Genomic DNA, 22,698 nt, shown 5'->3' with positions numbered 1-22,698 from the left:
CCAAAGACGATGAGCACGTAGTCGACGTTATCCATGCTGCGTTAGCTGTCACACAGTGCGTGCGAGCGACCTCATTTTTTGTTCACATTATTTAATTATTTTCTCATTCTTCATTATAGATTTTTATTTCCGTTCTCTCTCACTCTCGCCTTGTCACAGCGTGTAGCTGCTACGGTTTGTTTCCACCAGATTCCTTCTTCTAACATCATTGATTTTACAGATTTTCCGGCCGGTAAGACACCCTGCAACTCTTCCAATTTTGCTCACGCGCACGACCAGAAGCGCAGCAAAATCATAGAATCCTCCTCCACCCCTCTCCTTGCAATGCCCCGGCGTTCCTCGTCTTGACCATCAAACTCAGCTCAGCATACAACTACTCTACAGCTTCGGATCATCCCAAATCGCTTAAAGACGACGTCGACGATTCGTCGTTTCTTCCGGCTTTCTCTCGGAACATCAGCAGTGCCCAGTAGTGCTCAGCAGGGCCCAGCAGGGCTCTTCGGAATTCGATCTTCCCCTTTTGACCATTCCCAGCATGTCCGGTTCGACGGCACAGGGCGAGTCTTCGTCGTCGAGCAACTCCACTGCGCCCTCGTCTCCCGTAGTATCGTCCCCCTCATCGGTCCACACCGACGTGACCCACCTCGACCAGGCCTCCGCCACCTCGGCCGACGTGCCTCCGTCACCAAGCAAGGAGGATGTCGCGCTTCCTGTCGAGGAGAAGCAGGCCAAAGCCAAGGCATACAAGGACGAAGGCAACAAGCTCTTTGTTGCTGGTCAGTACGATGCTGCCAAGCACCAGTACGGTCTCGCCATCGCCCTTGACCCTTCCGTCCCCGCGTTCTACAGCAATCGAGCAGCCTGTGAACTCAAGCTCGAGCAGCACGGTCTGGCGATAGAGGACGCCACCAAGGCAATCCAGCTCGACTCGAAGTTCTCCAAGGCCTATTTCCGCAGAGCCAGTGCGCATCTCAGCATCCTCGACCCCAAGTCCGCTTTGCCCGATCTCCGCACTGTGGTCCAGCTCGAGCCCAAGAATGCATCGGTCAAGGCGCAGCTCGAAGCGACGGTCAAGCTCATCCGTCGACTCGAATTCGAAAAGGCCATCAAGGTCGCGGAAGGTGTCAAGGCAGCAGACACCGTCGAGTCTAACCTCAAGGAAGGATCTGGCGGCACCGTTGTCCCGGACTCGTACACGGGTCCTCGCATCGCAGATGGCGACGATGCCGATTCAGCACACCTGGGCAAGATCGACCAAAAATTCATCGACGATATGGTGGAGCACTTCAAGAACGGCGGCAAATTGCACAACCGCTACTCTTGGCAGATCATCCTTGGTGCCTTCCGTGCCCTGCAGCAGGAACCTTCGCTGGTCGACTACCAGGTACCTGAAGGCACTACGGTGGATGTGATCGGCGACACGCACGGCCAGTTCTTCGACTTCATCCACCTGCTCAACAAGACGGGCAGACCGAGCGACAAGCATGCGCTTCTCTTCAACGGCGACTTTGTCGATCGAGGTTCGTGGTCGGTCGAGATCGCACTCACCGTATTCGCCTACAAGTGGCTCTACCCCAAGACCACGCTCATCAACCGCGGCAACCACGAGACGTCCGAGATGAACAAGGTCTATGGCTTCGAGGGCGAGTGCAAGGCCAAGTTTGGCGGCGACCTCGCTTTCAAGCTCTTCACACAGGTCTTCATTGCGCTTCCGCTCGCGACGCTCATCACCGCCAGCAGGCCTCCTCTGAAGGGCGATGACCTGCCGGCTTCCTTCTCGATCGCTCAGCGCGAACCCATCGTAGCGCAGGAGAGCGGCTTGAAGCGCTTCTTCGTCGTGCACGGCGGCCTGTTTTCCAAGGACGGCGTCACGCTCGACGACATTCGCGCCATCGACCGCTTCAAGATCGGTCAGCCCGGCCAGGCGGGTCTCATGATGGAGTTGCTTTGGAGCGATCCTCAGACAGCGCCGGGACGTGGGCCGTCGAAGCGTGGAGTGGGTCTTGGATTTGGTCCGGACATCACCAAGGCGTGGTGCGAGCTCAACGGCGTCACGGCGGTGCTGCGAAGCCACGAGGTGCGCATGGGTGGCTACGAGGAGGAGCACGAGGGCCGATGCTGCACCATTTTTTCGGCGCCCAACTACTGCGACTCGACGGGCAATCTGGGCGCCTTTGCGCGCATCGACGACCAGGGCAGCATCGGTTGGACCGTGTTCGAGGCTCAGCCGCATCCCAACATCAAGCCCATGGCGTACGTCGGGAACGCCATGAACGGTATGCTCGGCATGTGAGCACCACCAAAATGCATTTCAAATAGACTCAGTATGCTTTGTGAACACACCTTTTCTTGTCATCTTGAACATGTACTCTACCATCTAGATTCCATACGACCGTGCGCCCGAGCAAGCTAGCATTCCTGTCTACAAAACGAATCGAATCGACTGCGGACGAGTGTTTGCTGTCCGACATGCCTACTTGGATTCGTCGTCAAATGGCGGGAGGCCCCAGTCTGTAGGGTCGAATTCGAGGAGCGAGTTGAGGGTTTGAGAGGCACCTAGCTCTTCGTCGGAGAAGAGGGCGCGAAGATTCTCGTCAGGGACCCAGACAACTGCGATTGGAGTAAAAGGAACATGTTAGCGAAACCGACAACTCATACCGATCACAACACGCACGTTGCACAAAGACTCACCATGCATTCCCGCGGCTTTGGCAGCCTGGACGCCCGTTTTGGCGTCCTCGAAGACGAGAATACTCGATTCGCCTCCCTTGAGATGGTGCTCCTCGTCGAAGTGTTGACCCATCTCGCGCAAGCTCTGCGTCCACTCTTTGCCAAGCTTCTCCTTTGTCAAGTGGTCGTTGGGGTGAGTGCTGAACAGACCCTCTTTGGCAGCGAGGAGGAAGATATCAGGGTGTGGTTTGCCGCGAGACAAGCGAGCGTCGTCACCGCAGATGACACGATCCGCGAAGGGGCCAAAGAGGTCGGGGAGGCTGGCGGTTTTGATGTCGTAGTTCCCGCGCTTGCTGCCCGTTGCAACGCAGATAGGAATATTGTGCTTGTGAAGGTGCTGCACCAGCCGCGTCGCACCCTGCATCTCGGGCACTTGCTTAAAAGCTTTCAGCAACACCTCGTTGCGGTCCTTGAGGAAGCTATCAATGTCGAATGGACAGTCGGGACCGTACAGCTCATCTGGCTTGGTCGGAGGCCAGAGCGATGACAGCAGCGTCACAGTGGCTTCGCGCTCGGGCTTGCCCATCAGGTTTGACTTGATCTCCCACGTCTGCTCTTTGCCGTAGGGCTTGAGGATGTCGTTGACCACTTTGGTGTAGATGCCCTCCGAGTCGATCAGCAGGCCGTCCATATCGAACAGCACCGCCTTGATGTGCGCTATGGGCACCTTGCCTGTCATCGGTGTCGTTGTTGCTGCCGTCATTATGGAAGCAGTAGAGGGATCCGCCGATAGTTTGTGCCAATGACGATGGAGGAGAGCAGAGCAAAGCAACGCAGTACATTCGGAAAGGAGTCCGAAGCATGATCAACTTGCTCGAGTCATTTCTCGTCAATGCTCTCCCAACCAGCTGCTTCGGGCAATTAAGCGGCCAAAAATGCACCGACCTTCCCACTTTTTCGCCTAAACCTGTTTGTGGACAATGCCCCGACTTGACACTTTGGAATAAAAGAAGCGCACAGGCCTTGCCATGAGAAACCCGCATGAAATCGTTTTCGCTCGGCATCTCTTCTATCTACCAACACCGGCTTTCCACAGCGACCTTCCCCTTCGCGCCGTCCGACGGAGCTTCCGACTTGGTTCTGGGACGACAACTCAGCTCTTGATCGGAACGAGCTGTGGCTGCCGTGTGACTCACCCAGCTACGATGAAGGTGCTCATCACAGGTGCTTCCGGGCTGCTCGGTCGAGCCGTCCATCAGCAATGCATCGACAAGGGCTACGACACGAGGGCGCTGGCATTCAGTCGCGCTGATCCTGAAAAGCAGCTTGTCAAGCTCGATCTGACAGACGCTGCTGCGGTCGAATCGTGTCTGCACGAGTTCCAGCCGGATGTCATTGTCCACACAGCAGCAGAGCGTCGTCCAGACGTCGTCGAAAAGGATCCAGCCGCCTCGCACGCCATCAACGTCGATACTCCCGCTAGCATTGCCACTATCGCCTCTCAGCTCGACAAAGTCCCGCTGCTCATCAACATCTCCACCGACTACGTCTTTGACGGATCCAAACCTCCTTACAAGGTGGACGACGCCCCCAATCCTCTCAACGCCTACGGTGTCAGCAAGCTGCAAGGCGAACGTGCCGTGCAAGAACATGCTAAGCCAGGCCATTTCACCAACCTCCGCGTGCCTGTGCTCTACGGAAAGGCCATCACCAACAACGAGTCGGCTGTCAATGTTCTTCTCGACGCCATTCAGCCTCCGGCAGGCTCCAACGAGGCCAAGAAGTGCGATGCTTATGCTGTGCGATATCCCACCAACGTCGCCGATGTCGCCAAAGCTATCCTCAAGCTCGCTCAGGTCTATACCGATACTTCCAACCCTGTGCCCCCAACAACGCACTTCAGCGCCAAGGAGGCCATGACCAAGTACGACATGTGCATGGTGCTCAGCCGTATCGCCAACTCGGTCGGCTTCGAGACGCGCACCGACCATCTCGACCCTGAATACGAAGTCGATCCCATGGCCGCCACTGCCCGTCCCAGGCATTGCAAGCTCGACACTTCGGTGCTTGAAGCCTACGGCGTGCCCGTGGACTACACTTCGTTCGAGGACTGGTGGCGCCCCTATCTGGCCGAGGTACGTACGCAGCGCCCGACATTCTGATGGAAGAGCGCGACGTGTGCGCCATGCTCCGAACGTTTTGTGTTCTGCTCCTCGCAATGACAAGAGAATGAAGCATTGACTGACGTGTGCTTTACCTCCTTTTGCTCAAATAGCTCCACAAAGTCAAACTCGAAGAAGAAGCACGTCTAGCTGCTGAAGCTGAAGCGAAGCGCAAGAAGGAAGAAGAGGAGCGCCAACAGCGCGAGGCGGAAGAGGAGGCTGAACGTCAACGCAAGCTCGAAAGAGAAAGGCGCATAGCCGCAGAACAAGCGGAAGCAAAGGCCAAAGCCGCGGCCGAAGCACAGCGCCGAGCAGAAGAGCAAGCAGAGCGACAAAAGGAGGCCGACGAAGGAGCTACTGCTGCCGAGACAGAGCGAGCGTCCGGCCGTCCAGACGCTCCACCATCGAGCGAAGCGGGGGAAGCACCCAACGGCACAGATCACGACCCAGGCTCACCTCATCCATCGTTCAACTCGCTCCAAGCGCGTCCAACACCGCCCGCCACGTCAGGTCTGCCTTCGCCCACCAGCTCCCACCCTCCTTCCTCCATCAAGAGCGGCCATCGTCCCGACACACCACCGCCGGCCGGTACCAGAGATGCACTTCTTTCCTCTGCCCAATCTTCCGTTGTCATTGCGACAACCGATGCGACACCCACAGGTTCTGTTGTCGACGACAGCCCGCTCAATCTCGCTGCGGCACGAGAGAGGCAACGTCTGGGCTCTACGCTTCCGCAGCGATCGCTCAGTGCCAGCAGTGCGGCTCGCCTCACCTCGCTGACTGACGAAAGCACCATCTTCGGCGGCACTGCGCGAAAGTCGAGTCTCTCGGGGCCGGCGTACCTTGACACGGGCAGTGCAGTCTTGTCTCGTAATGCTGGCAGTGACTCGGACGACGACGGGTATGGTCAGCCTTCGCCTCGAAAAGACCAGTTGGTGTTTCCAGAACGCGGACAGCAGGGCTCTCCTACGCCTGCTGGCCGCAGCTTCGCGGTAAGCAACGCTGCTCTAGCAGGTGCACAGACTGGCTCGGTCGCATCGCTGGGCTCGTCTGCACCTTCGCACGTCTCTGCTGAAGGTGAGCATAGCACGCCGCATTCCGATGATGTGGCGGTTGCAGCGGCACCAACCACGCAGCCTCGACTGTATCATCGACCGTCGTTTGACCAGCTGCAGGACGCACGCGATCGCGAGGCGTACGAGCGCCTCCATCGTCGTAATTGGACCTTCACCATCAAGGTAGGCGATCCGCAGCGCATCGGCGATCCCATGACTGCACACATTGTCTACACTGTCCGTGTGCAGACCAACTGCCCCGCCTTCCGGTCTCAGCATTTCTCGTCGCTCCGCAGGTACCGCGACTTTCGATGGCTGCACGCCGCGCTCGTGCAGAACAACCCGGGCATCATTGTGCCTCCCGTGCCCGAAAAGGTGTCGATCGGTCGGTTTGCAGCTGAGCTCGTCGAGGCGCGACGTATCGGTCTCGAGACGTGCATCAACAAGATCGCCAACCATCCGCTGTTGCAGCAAGATGACGACTTGCGGTTGTTTTTGGAGTCGGACAACTTCACTGCGGATGTGAAACAGCGCGATCTGGTCAAGGGACCCATTGTGACACCGGAGCAAAAGACGTACAAGAGCTGGGGTAGTGCTTTGCTGGGCAGTGTAGTGCCCTCCACCTCGTCACTCTCGTCTGGTGCGTTGAGCGCGTACAGCTTCGAAGAGACAGACGAGTGGTTCAACGAGCAAAGGGTGTATCTCGATTCGCTCGAGAATGCGCTCAAGGGCATGGTCAAGAGCGTCTCGGCGCTGAGCAACCAGCGGAAATACATGGTGCAGGCGACGCACGATCTGGCGCAGGTGCTGACCACGCTCTCGGGCTCCAGTCTGTCCCGCTCGCTCAGTACGTGTTTCGCCGGGCTGGCCGAGGTCAAGCGCCGCGCAATGGAGCTCGAGGATCTGCAGGCCGAGGCGGACGTCAGGCAGCTCGGCACCACCATGTACGAGTACGAGCGGGTGGTCGGCAGTGTGCGCAAGGCGTTCAAGGTAAGAACCGAGGTGTGGGCCAAGTCGGCACGCCACACGGACGAGTTACGCAAGGCACGTGCGCGATTCGACAAGTACAAGAGCGCCAATCCGAGCTCGGCCGGCCCGCAGTTTCAGAGCCTGCTGGCCGAGGTGACCGAGGCCGAGACCAAGGCACTCGATGCACAGAGGCTCTTCGATACAGTCTCGCATAGGTGCAAGGATGAGATGGAACGGTTGGATCTGGAGCGGGTGCTGGATTTCAAGAGGGTGGTGGGCGAGTGGTTGACGGATATGATTGTGAGGCAGGAGGAGGTGGTGGAAGAATGGGTGAGGTATTGCGAGTTGCTGGGGAGGCAGACAGGTGTGCAGATCTTGCCGGCGGCGGCGGCGGTGCAAGGGGCGGCGGGCGAGGAAGGAGATGTCCAGCAGCAGCAGCAGCAGCAGCAGGGCCAACAACAGCCACAGCAGCCAGCTCTGTCCCGATCGCAGTCGCACGCTTCGAGTGTTGCGGTTGCCGACGCTGTCCAAGTCGCCGATCAAGGTGAAAGAGCAAAGTCGGCGTCGCAGAATGGCGAGATATCTTTAGCTTTGGCCGAAGATGCCTCTGCCGCCACTGCTGCTGATGCAAACGAAGACGCTCCCCAAGCCGCCAATGTCCCTCGGGAGGCGTCGAGTCAGCCTGCTGTAGATGTGAGCGCCGGAGCGACAGAGGGCAAAGCCGAGGAGGACACTGCTGCTGCTGCTGAGCCTACCACCGCCAGCGCACCAGTAGAGGAGGATACCTCGGTAGTCGCTGACGAGGGCGCTGCCGCAGCAGAAGATCCAGGGAGCGACGCTGTTCAAACGGTAGATGCCAAGGAAGACGAGCAGCAAACAACATGAAGCAACATGCACCACTCACGACCGTCTCATCCAATCCCAACTGTCGCAGTCTCTATCTCAGGCCGAGCTCTCTCCTGTCTGTCAAAACGGAAAACGACTGCATTTCCGCCAAAAAAAAAAAAAGAAAAAGCGCCGCGTGCTCTTGTGTGTGAGTGTGTGTGCGTCTCCGGGGGTATATACAACTTCAGCTCGCGCGTCTCCGGATCGACTTCCTCGACGAGCGCCTCGGGGTTGGCGCGGCCTTCTCGATGAGCAGCTTCTTTGCAGGCGGGTCGAGTTCGAGCTGCAGTAGCGTGTGCTCGACTTCCTCCGCTTCGTCGTTCTCGTCGTCCGAGAGGATGATGTAGGAGGTGCGGTCGAAGGCCGGGGATCGGAGGATTGGATGTGGTGAGACAGGTGCGGGCGAACGGGAGGGCGAGGGGGAGGGCGAGGGGGGGAGGGCGAGGGGGAGGTCGATGGTCACGATGGCGGCGGAGGGGGGTGCGTCTTCGGCGGAGGTTTGCGTATCCGGTGCGTCCTCGTTCTCGTTCTGGTCATGGTCTTTCTCGTCGTCGACATCGTCGTGGTCGAAAGTGGGGAGAGCAGCCTGACCTTTCAAGCGCACAAAGTGGAACTTGCACACCAGCCACCCGCTTGCGCCACTCTCCCTCCACGCGCGCTCCACCCTGTACAGCCCACAATACACGTACCCTTCACTTGGCGCATACCTCCCGCCCGCCTTCCACCCGCGCACCACCCGCACCGGCTTCTTCGTCTCCACCGACCGCCTCAACGCCGCGTTCTTGCCGTCCCACTTCTGGTCCGAGCTCTGCGGGGCGGTCCTCAAGTTCTTCGGGTTGTTCGCCGTGCCCTTGAGATCGCGCCCTCCCGAGCCGGTGTAGGTGAAGCTCTCGCCGAGGTCGATGTCGTCTTCATAGCCGCCGGAGAGGCAGATGCTCCAGCAGCCGTCGGCCTCATTGCCCGAGATGCCTGCGACCGTAGGCGCGTGCACAGCATCCGTGGAGCAGTCCATGCGTTTCTCCCACTGCGTGCCGATGGGGATGCCGGGAATGTGGCCGAAGGTCTTAGGGTCGTGAATGCGCTTGCCGAGGCGGTCGGCGCGTCGTTGGAGGTCGGTAAGCTGGCGGTGGCGGTGGTCTGGATTGAGCGAGATGTTGCCGGCTGAACGGCGGTGTCGACGACGAGGGCGGGAAGGAGAGGCTTCGTCGTCGGAGGTGGAGGAAGAGGAGGCGGATCCAGCGTCGAAGTCGTCCGCTCCGAATCTCGCAGTTTTACGAGCGGTGATATGGTGAACATGGTCGTCGCTCAGTCCCCTCTTCAGCCCCCGACTGCTGCGTTTAGGCGTACTTAGCGTGCCGGACACTGATCGCGTGATCCGTCTCGGCCTCTCCACCGCCTTTCCACCTGGAGTAGCAAACTCTTCATCGCCAGCAGATGCAGAAAAGGCAGCAGCGGGAGACGCACCTTTCTTGGTTTTGGATTTCGGCGTGCTGGATGGCTTGGGCTTCAACAGCTTCGAGCCTTGATACAGGCCAAGCGACATGATAAGCTCCAGATTGGCCTTGATGTTGGCCTGCCTCTGCTCTTCGTACTCCCGCGACGCATCTTCGTCTAGCATGTCGATGTTTGTGTTTCGTCGAACCATTGTGACGGATTGATTCGTGTGTGGTGTCGAGTAGATGTAACGAGACTGAGAGCTTCACTGTGACTGGATGGGGACAGTGTTGGAGTGATCTACGGGCCTGTTTGAGAGGGTGAAGAGGGAAGCGGAAGAGAAGGCAAAGAAGAGCGGATGGATAGATGGGTGAAAGCAAGCTTGGAGCCTGTCTCCCACTTGCTTATGGCTCGTGCGCTCGACTTCTTCCAGTATCAAAGCCTTGAATGTGGGAAAAAAGTGTCTCACTTATCGTTCTCCGCACCGACAACGCACTTTACACGGCGCGCATGAGACGCGTCTCGTTTGCAACTTCACACACTGCGGAACACATTCACACCGGCACAACGACAAACAGCATCAATACTGGCTTGCACTAGAAAAGTGACGGGCGTCTTGCCTCTTTTGACCTCTACAACCGACTGCTTCCATCCTCGCGAACCTTGAGGCCCAGCGCTCTGCCCACAATAGCATACTTTTCCGCAGCCTCTTGGATCCTCTTTTGCGTGCTCTTGCCCGCTCCGTGACCTGCATCGATCTCGACTCGCAACAGCAGTGGGTTCGGGTTGTTGGCCAGCTTGTGCTGCATCTCGGCCATCAGTTTAAATGAGTGTGCTGGCACCACCCTGTCGTCGTGATCAGCGCACGCCAGCACCGTTGTCGGATACACCTTGCTCGCATCGACATTGTGCAGTGGCGAATACTTGTACACATAATCGAAGATCTCTGGATCCTCCGTGGGATTTCCGTAGTCGGCACACCACGCCTTGCCAATCGTCCACGTGTGGAACTTGAGCATGTCCATCACGCCCACATCGGCAATACCCGCTCCGATACCGTGTTCGGGCAGCTGCTGGTTGATGCACGCTGCTACCCCGAGTCCGCCGTTCGATCCTCCAGAGAGAATGATCTTGCCCTTGGCAGCATACCCGCTCTCGTGCAGATACTTGGCCGCAGACAGCGCGTCGTCAAACACATTCTGCTTGTTGAGCAGTGTTCCCGCCTCGTGCCATTTGTCACCATACTCTCCGCCACCGCGACAGTTGACAAAGGCCAATACGCCGTTGTACGACGAGATCCATGACATCATCGACGGTGAAAAGACGGGCGTGATCGGGATGTTGAAGCCACCATAGAAGTACAGAATGGCCGGAGCGCTTCCGTCCTTCTGCACCGTCTTGGGGTGTGTCACAAACATAGGGACGCGCGTCCCGTCCTTGCTCGTGATGAAGACCTGCTCTGAGACAAAGTCTTTCGCCTTGATGCCCTCAACGTGCGTGTCATAGTAAGCCGTCTGCTTGGCCTTGGTCGCACTGGGCAGCGAGTCGGCTTGCCAGTCCAGGCGCACAACCTGGCCCGGGTTGACAAAGGAGCCAAACTTGACAAACGCATGGTCGTCGTCGTGACGCGCTGCAATCTGCTCAATCGTTCCCACCAGATCCGGCAGCAGACGCTCAACTTGCTTGCCCGACTCGAGCTCGTATTGATACAGCTCGTCCTTGACGTCGCGCGAGTAGACCACCAGCAGCTTGTTGTGGTCGATCACCTGCACCGACGAGAGCAGCGCATCTTTTTCTTCCGGAATAACATCGCGCAGTTCGGCATCTTGCCCTGTGAGCTCCCAGACGTTGTCGGTCGGCTGCGCTTGCTTGGCAGGGTCCAAGTCGACCGAGACCAGCCGGTAGTTGGGAGCATCCTTGTTCGTCATGAAATAGAAGCGGTTGCCCTTGTTTGTGACGTAGTTGAGTACGTACTTGAAGGAGAGGGCCAGCGGGATCCACTTGAGCTGTTTGGCAGAGGCAGAGAGACCCTGGTCCTGCAAGGGCAACACAAACACGCGTTCCTTGGTGTCGGTATCCTTCCCATTGTAGAGCATGAGGAAGTTGCCGTCGTGCGCAACATTGGTGCTCCACATGGATTCAGGCACCTTGACATCCTTGCTGACGACGAGGATGTCCTCTGACTGAGGCGTACCGATGCGGTGGTACCACAGCTGGGCGTCCTTGTTAGCATCCGTTTCTGTGCCTTTGTCGGACACGGACACAGAAGGGTAGGTCTGATAGAAGAGACCCTTATCGTCGTGTGTAAACGTAGCACCCGAGAATTTGACGTTTTCCAGTTTATCCTCCAGACGATCCTTGCCTCCCGTCGAATCGACGTACTTGGCAAGCTCGTCCTTGGGGAGCTTGATCGTGCCATTAGCGTTGTAGTGCGCATCGTCAAGCTTGAACGGCTTGGCGGTCTCGCGCACAAAGATCTCGACCCAGTCGCTTCCGCTCTTGCTAATACCGTAGGCCATGTACTTGCCCGAGTGCGAGAAGGTGGTAAAGCTGAGGGCGACGGTGCCGTCTGCGCTGAGGAGGTTCGAATCGAAAAAGATATCGCCGATGGGGTCGCGCTGGTTTTTGCCTGCATTAGCGTCGACCTGCTGTTTGTTGGCACGGTAGATAAGGGATTGCGGCGACAGACCCGAGTTGAAGCTGTAGTAGTAATTGCCGTCGCCTTTGAGAGAGGGACACGAAAAGCGGGCAAAGTCAAAGTTCTTTTCGATGCGAGACTTGAGGATATCCAGATCGGGCTGGCAGCCGTCGAGGTAGTCTTGAGTGAGTTTGGCCTGAGCATGCACCCAGTCCTTGGTCTCTTGCGATTGAGAGGGTGGCTGTTCGAGCCAGACGTACGGTTCGGGGACGGTGACGGATCCTTTGGCGGCCGACTTGTAGGTCAGCGAAGCCTTGTCATCACGACGAGCTTGTGGGTACGGGTTGGGCTGCGTCTTCCAACCTGGAGCATTCTGCTGTGCGGACATCTTGACAGGGGTGTTGGAGAGGAAGCGTCGGTTGGATGCGGGTGGATGCGCGGACAGGAGGCAGACGAGCAGAAGAGATCTAGGGACGCGGTTCAAGCCTCTGAGTGGAGCAGCAGATCTCGAAGTAAGTCCGCTGAACATGAGATGATGGTGGAGGAAAGGAAGAAGGAAATGATGAAAGGTGGTAGCGGTGCAAGCAAGAGGGAGCGAGTGCTTGTTCCTGGAGGGTAGTTTAGCTTTGATGAGGTGATTGGCAGGTGCGGGGCAAGGCAAGGCAAAGCAAGGCAGGGCAAAGCAAGGAGGACCGCCGAGCGGAGCAAAGTCGTCCGTTCGTTTGTGATGGACCGAGCGGGCGCTGATCAGACCGACTGACGTGGACCCTGGCCTAGCTACAAACCCAAAAAAGAAGGAAGCTGAGCCCGGCTAACCCGATTCAAACATTGTTTGCGGTGGTGACGAGCATCGGGATTTTCGCTGCGGTTTGAACAGCCCCTTGCTGCTCGCCAGCTGGCTTTCCGACAGCATAATTCGAACACCATGTTGAGCTCAAAGCTGCGACTGGCCAGTGCTTTGGCGAGCGACGTTTGGCAGCAGGCCCAGGAAGCGAACATTGAGTGTTCATTGTAGCCTCCATTGTTATCAGACAACCCTCACACGGCTCTACCGGGACGCCGGATGACGAGACGAGGAGGCGACAGCAACGTCAAGTACAGTTCGTTGGCTTGCTGCTCCTGGACCTAACAACCAGCAAAGTTGAAGGCCGATGACCTAAATGAAATAATGCCATTCAGAGCGCGTCGCCTCGCGGTTTGTTTCCTGAGCCTGCCTGCCCTCTGCCCGAGCAAGACGCGCGTTGTGAGCCGAGTAAGAGCTCTCTCTCTCAGTGAATGTGTTGGTTTCGAGTTGTCTGCCAGATTCGTGCCTAGGGAAAAGGCGTCGAAATTGAGGCGCGTCGACTGCGTTCTCTTGCTGGCCTACACCCTTTTTCTCTTCCATGGGCTGGCGCACTGGCTCGACTCGGAGACCAACACTTGAAATTTTGAGCGACGCCATTCGCGCTGATTCGGCCACGCCGTGACCGCCAGTCAGTCAGCCAGCCAGTCAGCCAGCCAGGCAGTACTCGGACTCGCCGAACTGCCAAAGCAACACACACAATCGAACGGTGTCTTTTGCGATTTGATGTCTCCACTTTGCCATTCCGACCACCAAACATCACAGCTCGACCCCTTCAAACAGCACAGCTCACAACACTTTGATCGGACTTACCGCCGGAGACTGACCTCGTCGCGTAGCCGCAGCAACAACGATTTGCCGACGGCCACTTTCGCCACATTCGCAACCGTCCGCGCTTCCCAACGGTGCTGTTCCCGACTGTGCCTCTTCAGCCCCGACTAAACGCATCACACTCGCGTTCGCTCAAGCAATTCTCGCACACATACACGACAGCAGCATTTAGATTGCACGCACAGCCATGGACAACTATCAGAGGATTGAAAAGGTTGGAGAGGGTAAGTTCTGCTGCTACAAACGTTGCGACCTCGGCCCGGGACTGACGCCAAGTTTACTCTTTCGCTCCACTCCAATAGGTACATATGGTGTCGTATACAAGGCCAGAGATCTCACACCAGGCGCTAACGGCCGCATCGTTGCACTCAAAAAGATTCGTCTCGAGGCCGAAGATGAAGGTGTACCTTCCACGGCCATTCGCGAGATCTCGTTACTCAAGGAGCTCCGAGACGACAACATCGTAAGGTAAGTGTGCTGCCGCAGTGTGACTCTACACCAAGGATCGAGGCTGACCTCTGATTTGCGTTCGATGCTTCTGTATCGCAGGCTGTTCGACATTGTGCACCAGGAAAGCAAGCTCTACCTCGTCTTCGAGTTTCTCGACCTCGATCTGCGCAAATACATGGACAACGTCTCGCGGAATCGCGGCGGTGAGGGTCTGGGTCCCGAGATCGTTCGCAAGTTCACCTACCAGCTCATCCGTGGCCTCTACTACTGCCACGCACACCGCATCCTCCATCGCGATTTGAAGCCGCAGAACCTCCTCATCGACAAGGAAGGTAACCTCAAACTCGCCGATTTTGGTCTCGCGCGTGCGTTCGGTATCCCACTCCGCACCTACACACACGAAGTCGTCACGCTCTGGTACCGTGCACCCGAAGTGCTTCTCGGCTCGCGACACTACAGCACTGCCATTGACATGTGGTCCGTCGGCTGCATCTTCGCTGAAATGGCTATGCGGCATCCGCTCTTCCCTGGCGATTCCGAGATTGACGAAATCTTCAAGATCTTCCGCACCCTCGGCACTCCTACCGATGATGTCTGGCCAGGCGTCCAGCAGTTGCCCGACTACAAAGACAGCTTCCCCAAGTGGGCTGGACGACCACTGCGAGACTCGGTGCCCAAACTCGACGAAGCGGGGTTGGATTTGCTCGAGGGCATGCTCGTTTATGACCCGGCTGGAAGGACGTCGGCCAAGAGGAGTTTGATGCACCCTTACTTCAGGCAGCTTCTGGCATGAGTTGCGAGCTCGTTCTCGCATCGCATGTGCCCACATCTTGTCACTCTCTTCCTCGTCGTTCTCTGTCTCATACCATCCCCCGGACGCGCCGCTTGCTCGCCCTCACCTTGCTGTACACTGTTGTTTCTGATTCGATTCTTCTTGCCATTACAAAACTTCTTTTCTCTCTACCATCGGTGTCCCTTGACAGTAGACACCGCAACATTGCGGACATATTGTTGTCTTCACACACGTCGTCAGACACAGACAGCCAAAAGGCAGTTTGATCGATGACATTGGCCTACAGAGCGTGCAAAAGCAAAGAATTGGCTTGACCCAGCTCCCAGAGCGAAACCCCGGCCTGCACCTCTTCGTTCTCGGCCAACGCCTCCAATCGCTCCTTGGTGGTCGAAATCAGCGGAACGTACATTCGCCAGTAGATCTGATCGCCCGGCTTGACACCATGACTCTCGCGGCCGTTGAGCGTCTCCGCGGTCACTGTCTCAGTGTAGTCAAAGTAGCCCTCTCCGTCTTGCTTGGTGTCGAGGATTACGCCGTCGTTGTCGCCGAGGATGGAAAGGATGGTGTCCATGGTGACAGCTTCACCTGGGCCGCGAAGGAAGGGCAGGAGGGGCGAGGGGAAGGATCGGTCGGTGCGGGCGTGCAGTTCTTTGGCTTCGAATGGGTTGGTGGGTGCCGGGACGGGGGTGCCTTGGCCCGTGGACTTGTCGACCCAGAAGAGTGGGTAGCGGTAGCCGTACATGGGCATGCCCATGAGCAGCTTGCCCCTTATCAGGGCAAGTTCGTCCTGTTGCTCCAGCAGAAGGTCGTCGACTTGGTCGTTGCTGGCATCTGCGCTGTCTTCCCGGTCGGCTTCGACTTGGGCTTCGTCGAGCACTTCCTCCTGCGCTGAAAAGTCGTCGTACGCGAAAGGATTGCTGGGATCTTTGAGTCGCTCCACCTCTTCGTCCTTCACTGCTTCCACCTCCTCGGAGTCTGCCTCTGCCTGCCTCTTTGCTTTCTCGACCTTCGCCCTAGCTGCAGCCCGCGTAGCTTCTTCGATGAGCTTGATGTTCTCTCCGATCCACTGAGCACTCGTGTTGGGCCCGGGCTGCCGCAAGCTGCCCTTCTTTGCCCCGCGTAATGGACTGTCCTTTGGGAAGTCTCGACCGGAAACGTTGCTAACGCGCCCTCCTGCAGACGACATGTCATAAGTCATGATCGAAAAGAAGTCCACCACTTGGGCCAATTGCGGGATGGATTGCACGATCATTGCGTTCTGACTCTGCTGCATCCGGTCTAGCTTAGTTCCCCCCAACGAGTATGTTGTCCGCAAGGGAGGGAGGACGACAGTGAGTGTTTTCGGCTTGAGCGAGGAGGAGAGCGTCTGGATAGGTTCAAAGAGTAAGTGCGTCGCCGCTGATTCGAGCACCACACCATCGTACTGCCTTTTCGCCACCTCGGCGGTGATGAGGTCGGCCAGTCGGCGCCAATTGGACGGATTCGAGAGGAGGGCTGCATAGTCCGACTGTTGCCAGCTGTCGAGGTAGAAACGGGGCACGATCTTGAAGCTGCCCTCTTGCTGCTTGCGGTGCAGCCACTCTTCTTCTCCGTCATTGGGGGGACCGCCGCTGAGCGAGTATGTTGCTTCGTCGCTATCGCCACTGGATACGGAGGTAGACGAGGCTAAGATGGTGTACCACACGGGTGAGACCATGTCAACTTTGTCCTGGAACCGGTCGACCATGCGCGTGCCTTTGGCGTTCCATGGCGTGATGTATGCAAGAACAGTTCGCCTCGTCTGCTTGTCAGTGACAGCGTCGAGTTCGGGCTGGATGCGGATATACTCGTCTGTTTCGTACACTGCTACCGGTGAGGAGGTTGAACTGACGGCGACTGTAAGTATGCAGAGCAGGGCGAAGAGGGGGAGTAGCCAGCGATCACTCGTTGGGATGGCTACCATGACTGCAAGCGCCTTTGCCGAATCACCTGATGCTTCCGGAGGATATGGTGTTAGTGATGATGGTGGTGATGATGGTGGTGGTTTGTGGCTGAGTAGGTTGAGTGGAACACACGAAATCAAGGACGGTCCAAGCTTCTTCTTCGCAAATAATCTCGTGAAACAGCCAAATCAGACGTATGCGGGGAAGGTGGCTCAGAGTGATTTTCAAAATCCTCTTTTGTGTCACAAAGCTCATCTCAGCGCTCATCTACAGACAGGCCGTTCGACGTCTTCGGACGCTTATCGGATTGCTTTGTCGTGAGACTCTAATCAGGGCAAGCGAAGCTACAGCATCTTTTCCTTGGCCGCTTCGACCACCTTGTGCGCCGCTTGAGGTCCACCGACGATTCTCTCCTGAATCCAGTCAAAGGCAAAGTCGATCACATGCTCGACCGGTTTGTCGAACAGGAACGGCAGGGCGGGCACAAACATCAGCCCTGCCACCGTGGGGCCTGCAGCGCGGATCCTCTGACTTTTCGCCTTTGCAAACACCGGGGCCGAGTAGCGCACGATGCTGTGAATCGTAAACGCCGGCAGTGCCATCGAAGCGATGCTCTGGAACACGGCCTGTCTCGCCACCGTCAGCCCGACGTGTGTCGTCTCCGAAATCTTGCTCGGGTCGACCCCGGCGTGGTGACCCTGCTCGGCCAGACGCTGCGTGTGTCGCTTCTTGAGCTCCACCTTTTCGGAAGGCGAAAGCGCAGCCAGCGTCTTTGGATCAAGCACCTTCTCCAGAGGCAAGTTCTCCTTCACCGACTTCAGAGCGCTGTTGGCATACTTGGCTGCTTCCGTCTCGAACTCCTGCAATGGCCCCTTGGCGGACGAGAATGTGGTCGAAGCCAGCGCCTCGTACTGCTTGGCCGCCTTGTATCCGGCGTAGAGCACGTCGCCAATGATGTACGTCCACGAAATGGCGTAAGCGCCTCTGACCACTTCGGGACGCGTCAAGGGTCGAAACGCTTCTCCGATGTCACTGGAGTAGGCTACGTATCTACTCGACGCCAGAATGACTGTCTTGAGCCTCATTGCGTAGGCCGCAAAGCGTGGAACTCCATTGTCCAAATCGAGGATCTCAGATGTGGAGTCAGAGGCCGGAGAGGGGGAGAGCGTGGGCGTTGCTAGACCAGAATCTGAGGTGGGCGTGCTCGAGGTGTTGGCGGAGAATAGGGACGATGAGGCCTTGAAAGGGCTTTGATGCAGCACTCCTGCGCAGCGATGAAAGCAATAGAGTGCTGGTCAGTGTCAGAGCAGGCCAGCATCGAGAACACAGCAGGACACGGAAACGAGACTAACCCTGAAGCTGGAAGCCGAGTCCGCTGAGCCCAAACATGGGAATGTAGCGCTGTGGCTCTGTTGAGATGACGTCCAACATCCTCGCGATGCTGTGCTGTGTGCTGTGCGGATGATCCGAGGTCGAGCGTTTGATGGAACAGATGAGTGATGTTGGAAGAGGATGGAAGTGAGATAGAGAACGGGGACACGGATGGGCCGATTGATAACTGAGCAGCAAGAAGAATAGCGTCATCTTGCTTCCTATTTTCCGACGTTCAGGCCGCGCTGTTCTGCATCGCCCACTAATGGAAACGTGTGTGATTGGTGATTGTGGAGAAAAGAGCAGGCCGACCGAAATCGGCGATGGGACTGAAGGCCCCGATTTTCCACAACTCTTTCGGGTGGCCCGCGGATGGGCCATCCAACGAGGAATTGCAACATCCCACGCACACACTCACCTTGATTTTCGCATGACACCACTTCAACGGAACTCGATCCAATCCTCCACCCTCTGCCTCCCTCCTCTCTCACATGAGAATTTGCTCAGCGTGAGTGTGTCGGCTGTTGCTTCTCCCCGACTCACCAGACTAGCGACTTTCGACGATAGCGACGCACCATTTGCAGTCAATGAAGGTCAGTCAGCGCCATGTTTGACGACTTCGTTCAGAGCTCGTCTTCGCAGCACAACAGCCCCTTTGCGCCACGGAGCGGCAGTCGAAGCAACGTTTACGCCGATGGTCACTCTGCAAACGGGCACCACACCACATTATCGCGCTTCGAGTCCTCGATCAACGATGGTTTCGAGAACGACCACTATGGCAGCCGCGGCGTCGATGGCGACGACGGTGCTCACGATGATTTCGGGTCCTCCCTCCTCGATCCCATCGCCGCACTCGAGACTGGCTTCATCTCTTCGGATGCGGGACCATCGTCGCATTCCGAGCCCATCTTTCAGCTAGGCAGAGTCCAGTATGCCTTTTCGGCGCCCCTGGCCCTCATGACAGTCTCCTCCAACATCCTCACGATGTGTCTGTACGCATATCCAATCCCATCCCAAGGTGCCAACCCGTTCCCAACCGCTCCGCCTAAACTTGTCCGCATCAACCTTGATGATCCAGAACGGACGCAAGAGGCCGACGTTCCTATCCCTCCCACTCCACGCTCTGCACGCAACGCACCACCACCAGATCCAAGCACTGCAGGTCCCTATAAAATGTTTGCTGATCCCTCGGGACTTCATCTCTTGCTCACCATGCGCAACGGCGACAACTACTACTGGGCCAGTGGCTGGAGGAAAGCTCGTCTCTTGCCCAAACTCAAAGGTCACATCATTGAGAGCGTAGCATGGAACAAGGACGCGAGCTCATCTCACTCCACTGGTTCAGGTGCTTCGGCAGCGGCAGCGCGCAGACGTGTTGCCAATACCAACCCTGGTCTCTCGTCTACTCGTCAGATTCTCGTCGGTACGCGGTCCGGAGACATTTATGAAGCTGTCATTACCGCACCGATAGGCAGTGACCCGGACGATGGTGACATCTTCGACAAGATTGCTCGACGAACAGCTGGCAATGGAGCAGAACGGGGCGACGTTGACCGTGTAGTAAGACACATGGCCACGTTGCCGGAGCGGCAACCAGTGACTGGTCTCGCCGCCGAGTTCTTCCCTCGTACGAGCCATGCCTCGGCGTCGTCCTCGAACCCGTCCACGTTGCCTTCAACATCGACCTCAAGCGAGCTACGTCGAGCTGTCGTCATCGCCACAACGAGCACACGTATCTACGAATACGTTGGCATCCTTACAAAACCACGCTCAGACGATCCTGATACTCAGTCTCTTTACGACAAGCTCTTCCTTCCCTACCGCGGCGACTCTTCCCCTAACCTCAAATCTGAGCTGCCGGGTGACCTGCCCTATTCAGAATTGCACACATGGACGCCGAACTCATCCAAACACGTTTCGGCCCTTGCCTGGCTCACCGGTCCTGGTATCTACCACGGCACCCTCTCCTACCCGCCTGACGCAACAGCAGGCGACAGTGTCATTGAAACTGCCAACCTCCTGCCGTACCCAGCCATCGCCATCGAAGACGAAAACAGCGCCACCCCAACGAAACGTCGTAGTCGACTCAGCACGGCATCCAATGGTGACCATAACACATTCGGTCACGGCGGAGCTCCGATCACAGAGATCCCACTCAGCATTGCATTGACCGAGTTCCATTTCGTCTTGCTTTACCAGGATCGTGTCATGGCCATCAGCTCGCTCGACGATCAAGTCATCTTTGAGGAGGCGCTTCCACTGAAACCCAACGAGCGCGTTATTGGCACAGCCGTCGACGTCGCCAAGGGCACTTACTGGATTTACACTGATGCGAGCATCTTTGAACTTGTCCTCCGCGACGAGGATCGCCATGTCTGGCGTGTTCACTTGGATCGAGGCTCGTTCGACACGGCTCTCAAGTACGCCAAGCCAGGCATTCAGCGAGGAACAGTGCTTTCCTTCCAAGGCGATCGCTTCTTCACCGAGGGCAAGTATATCCAGGCCGCCCAGTGCTATGCGCAGACGTTCATGCGCGCGTTTGAAGAAATTGTCCTGCGCTTCACCGATGTCGAGCAACGCGATGCATTACGCTACTACCTCGTCCTGCGGCTTGAGCGACTCGACAAGACATACGATGTAGCGCAGCGCATCATGCTCGCAACGTGGCTCGTCGAGATCTACCTCAGCAAGATCAATCAGCTCGAGGACGTCGCTGCAGCCGAAGCAGCGAGCCAAGACGTCGACAACTACCGCCTCGAGATAACCATGATCACCGAAGAGCTGCATCAGTTCCTCGCCACGTACCGGTCGCTGCTCGACGCGCATACCACATTCGACCTTATCAAGAAGCATGGCCGATCCGACGTCTATCTTCATTTTGCCTCCGTCATCGGCGACCACGACCGCATCGTGCGCCATCACATCCAGGCCAAGCAGTGGACCAAAGCCATCGATTCCATCAACAAGCAGCACTCGCTCGAACTTTACTACAGTTTTGCATCCGTGCTCATGCGACATGCGCCCGCACAGACGGTCGACTGCTGGACACGCCAGCGGAACCTAGATGCGCGCAAGCTCATCCCGGCTCTGCTGCAGCACAAGCCGGACCTCGACCTGGGCGAGACCGACCAGGCAGTCAAGTATCTGAACGGCATTATTGCCGGCAAACACGGAAGCAAGGATACCGCCATCCACAACTTGCTCCTTACGCTGCTTGCACGCCGGGCGTCGCGCTATCCGAACCGACAAGAAACTAAGCAAGAGCTGCTACGCTTTATTGATGACGCGAAACCGAATCCGTTGACGGGCCATCCTTACTTTGATCTCGACTATGCGTTGCGCACGTGCCTGTCACAAGGGCAGATGGAAGCGTGTGTACGCATCTACGCCAAGATGGGCTTGTTCGAGTCGGCAGTAGAGCTGGCAATTCGGGAAGGCGAGATCGAGCTCGCCTGCAGCTGTGCCGACATGGCCGAGTCCATGGACCGCGATCTGCGGAAGAAGCTCTGGCTCAGGGTGGCCAAGGAAGTGGTGCGTACCGCCGCCGACATCAAGTCGGCCATGGCGTTCCTGCGCCGCACTGACTTGATCGCGATCGAAGATGTCTTGCCTTTCTTCCCTGACTTTGCCGTGATCGACGATTGCAAAGACGACATCTGCGAGGCTCTCGAGGGCTACGCCGCACACATTGAGGAGCTCAAGGACGAGATGGATGAAGCGTCGCGTTCGGCAGTGGCAATCCAGCAGGACATCGCCAAGCTGAGCGAACGATTCGTTACGATCGACCCGGACCAGAAGTGTCACCACTGCATGCAGATGCTGGTGCAGCGCCAGTTCTACATTTTCCCTTGCCGACACGGTTTTCACGCTGACTGCTTGATTGGTGAAGTGACCAAAACCATGTCAACGCGCAGTTTGAGGAAGCTGCTCGAGCTGCAGCAGCAGATTTCGGCGCTAACGAGTGGGCTAGTGCCTGCGCTCCCGAGTTCGGCGCTTGCCAGCGTTGGATTTCTCAAGGACGGGTCGAAGGCGGTGGTGAACGCCGCTCAGGAAGCAAGCAAGGTGGGGATGAGCGGTCTGCAGGCGAGCGCCAGGGGGTTGGGCAACGTGTCGGCGGCCGTGGGGCTGGACAAGCTGCGCGAGCTTGTGGTGCCGGATGCGGTAATCAGCGCCATCTCGGCCGGTGTCAGCGTCAGTGTAGCAGGCGGACGCAGAGTGCTCGCGCCGTTGGATCCGTTCTCGAACCCTACCACCGACTGGGTAGCGGGCTCGCGCACGGCAGCGCACCGACGCGCGGCTGCCGCTTTGGTCGCCTCGTCGGACGCAGAAGTCAATGGAAACGGTGGCGATGGGGATGGAACGAACAAGCTGACAATTGGCTCATCGAGGAGTATAGAGGATCAAGAGAGGATCCAGCAGCTGCGCGATCAGCTCGATGCGCTCATCGCTGGAAGCTGCCCCATGTGCGATGGCACTGCCAATGCAATTGGTAGGCCATTTATCTCGGACAAGGAGGCTGCGGACGAGTGGGCGCTGTGATTCGTTCTCTTCCTCTCTCTATTTCTTTTTTGCTTTGTAATGACAAGCTCATGCCGATACCATGCATGGTCGTTGTCTATGCTCTGAACATGTTAGAACCGTCTCTTGTTTGCCGGGGCTGAGCGGTTTGGAGCATTC

At 57.4% G+C, this 22,698-nt stretch overlaps 9 protein-coding genes across 9 annotated transcripts; 4 read left to right on the top strand and 5 right to left on the bottom strand.

The window, feature by feature from the left end:
- Positions 1-535: 535 nt before the first annotated feature.
- Positions 536-2,293, top strand: EX895_003050 (uncharacterized protein; the record flags this gene model as incomplete). Its single annotated transcript, XM_029883648.1, has 1 exon — positions 536-2,293. The coding sequence occupies one exon, from the start codon at positions 536-538 to the stop codon at positions 2,291-2,293; it is 1,758 nt and encodes a 585-aa protein (XP_029739939.1).
- A 180-nt stretch (positions 2,294-2,473) lies between these two features.
- On the bottom strand, positions 2,474-3,433 carry EX895_003049 (uncharacterized protein; the record flags this gene model as incomplete). Its single annotated transcript, XM_029883647.1, has 2 exons — positions 2,474-2,610; positions 2,692-3,433. 2 exons carry the CDS (start codon positions 3,431-3,433, stop codon positions 2,474-2,476), a joined length of 879 nt encoding a protein of 292 aa, XP_029739938.1.
- A 442-nt stretch (positions 3,434-3,875) lies between these two features.
- EX895_003048 (uncharacterized protein) lies at positions 3,876-7,741 on the top strand (the record flags this gene model as incomplete). The annotated part of the gene is made up of 2 exons (XM_029883646.1): positions 3,876-4,805; positions 4,946-7,741. The coding sequence occupies 2 exons, from the start codon at positions 3,876-3,878 to the stop codon at positions 7,739-7,741; spliced, it is 3,726 nt and encodes a 1,241-aa protein (XP_029739937.1).
- Positions 7,742-7,925: 184 nt separating this feature from the next.
- EX895_003047 (uncharacterized protein) lies at positions 7,926-9,386 on the bottom strand (the record flags this gene model as incomplete). Its single annotated transcript, XM_029883645.1, has 1 exon — positions 7,926-9,386. One exon carries the CDS (start codon positions 9,384-9,386, stop codon positions 7,926-7,928), a length of 1,461 nt encoding a protein of 486 aa, XP_029739936.1.
- Positions 9,387-9,807: 421 nt separating this feature from the next.
- Positions 9,808-12,342, bottom strand: EX895_003046 (uncharacterized protein; the record flags this gene model as incomplete). The annotated part of the gene is made up of 1 exon (XM_029883644.1): positions 9,808-12,342. The coding sequence occupies one exon, from the start codon at positions 12,340-12,342 to the stop codon at positions 9,808-9,810; it is 2,535 nt and encodes an 844-aa protein (XP_029739935.1).
- Positions 12,343-13,672: 1,330 nt separating this feature from the next.
- Positions 13,673-14,728, top strand: EX895_003045 (uncharacterized protein; the record flags this gene model as incomplete). Its single annotated transcript, XM_029883643.1, has 3 exons — positions 13,673-13,709; positions 13,788-13,953; positions 14,035-14,728. The coding sequence occupies 3 exons, from the start codon at positions 13,673-13,675 to the stop codon at positions 14,726-14,728; spliced, it is 897 nt and encodes a 298-aa protein (XP_029739934.1).
- Positions 14,729-15,008: 280 nt separating this feature from the next.
- On the bottom strand, positions 15,009-16,670 carry EX895_003044 (uncharacterized protein; the record flags this gene model as incomplete). The annotated part of the gene is made up of 1 exon (XM_029883642.1): positions 15,009-16,670. The coding sequence occupies one exon, from the start codon at positions 16,668-16,670 to the stop codon at positions 15,009-15,011; it is 1,662 nt and encodes a 553-aa protein (XP_029739933.1).
- Positions 16,671-16,994: 324 nt separating this feature from the next.
- Positions 16,995-18,081, bottom strand: EX895_003043 (uncharacterized protein; the record flags this gene model as incomplete). Its single annotated transcript, XM_029883641.1, has 2 exons — positions 16,995-17,914; positions 18,003-18,081. The coding sequence occupies 2 exons, from the start codon at positions 18,079-18,081 to the stop codon at positions 16,995-16,997; spliced, it is 999 nt and encodes a 332-aa protein (XP_029739932.1).
- Positions 18,082-18,627: 546 nt separating this feature from the next.
- EX895_003042 (uncharacterized protein) lies at positions 18,628-22,560 on the top strand (the record flags this gene model as incomplete). The annotated part of the gene is made up of 1 exon (XM_029883640.1): positions 18,628-22,560. The coding sequence occupies one exon, from the start codon at positions 18,628-18,630 to the stop codon at positions 22,558-22,560; it is 3,933 nt and encodes a 1,310-aa protein (XP_029739931.1).
- Between the last annotated feature and the right edge of the window lie 138 nt (positions 22,561-22,698).

This window comes from Sporisorium graminicola, chromosome SGRAM_19, assembly GCF_005498985.1.
Source record: "Sporisorium graminicola strain CBS 10092 chromosome SGRAM_19, whole genome shotgun sequence".
NCBI lineage: Eukaryota > Fungi > Basidiomycota > Ustilaginomycetes > Ustilaginales > Ustilaginaceae > Sporisorium > Sporisorium graminicola.
The sequence above is the reverse complement of the archived record's forward strand: the minus strand, read 5'-3'. Positions and strand labels throughout refer to the sequence as shown.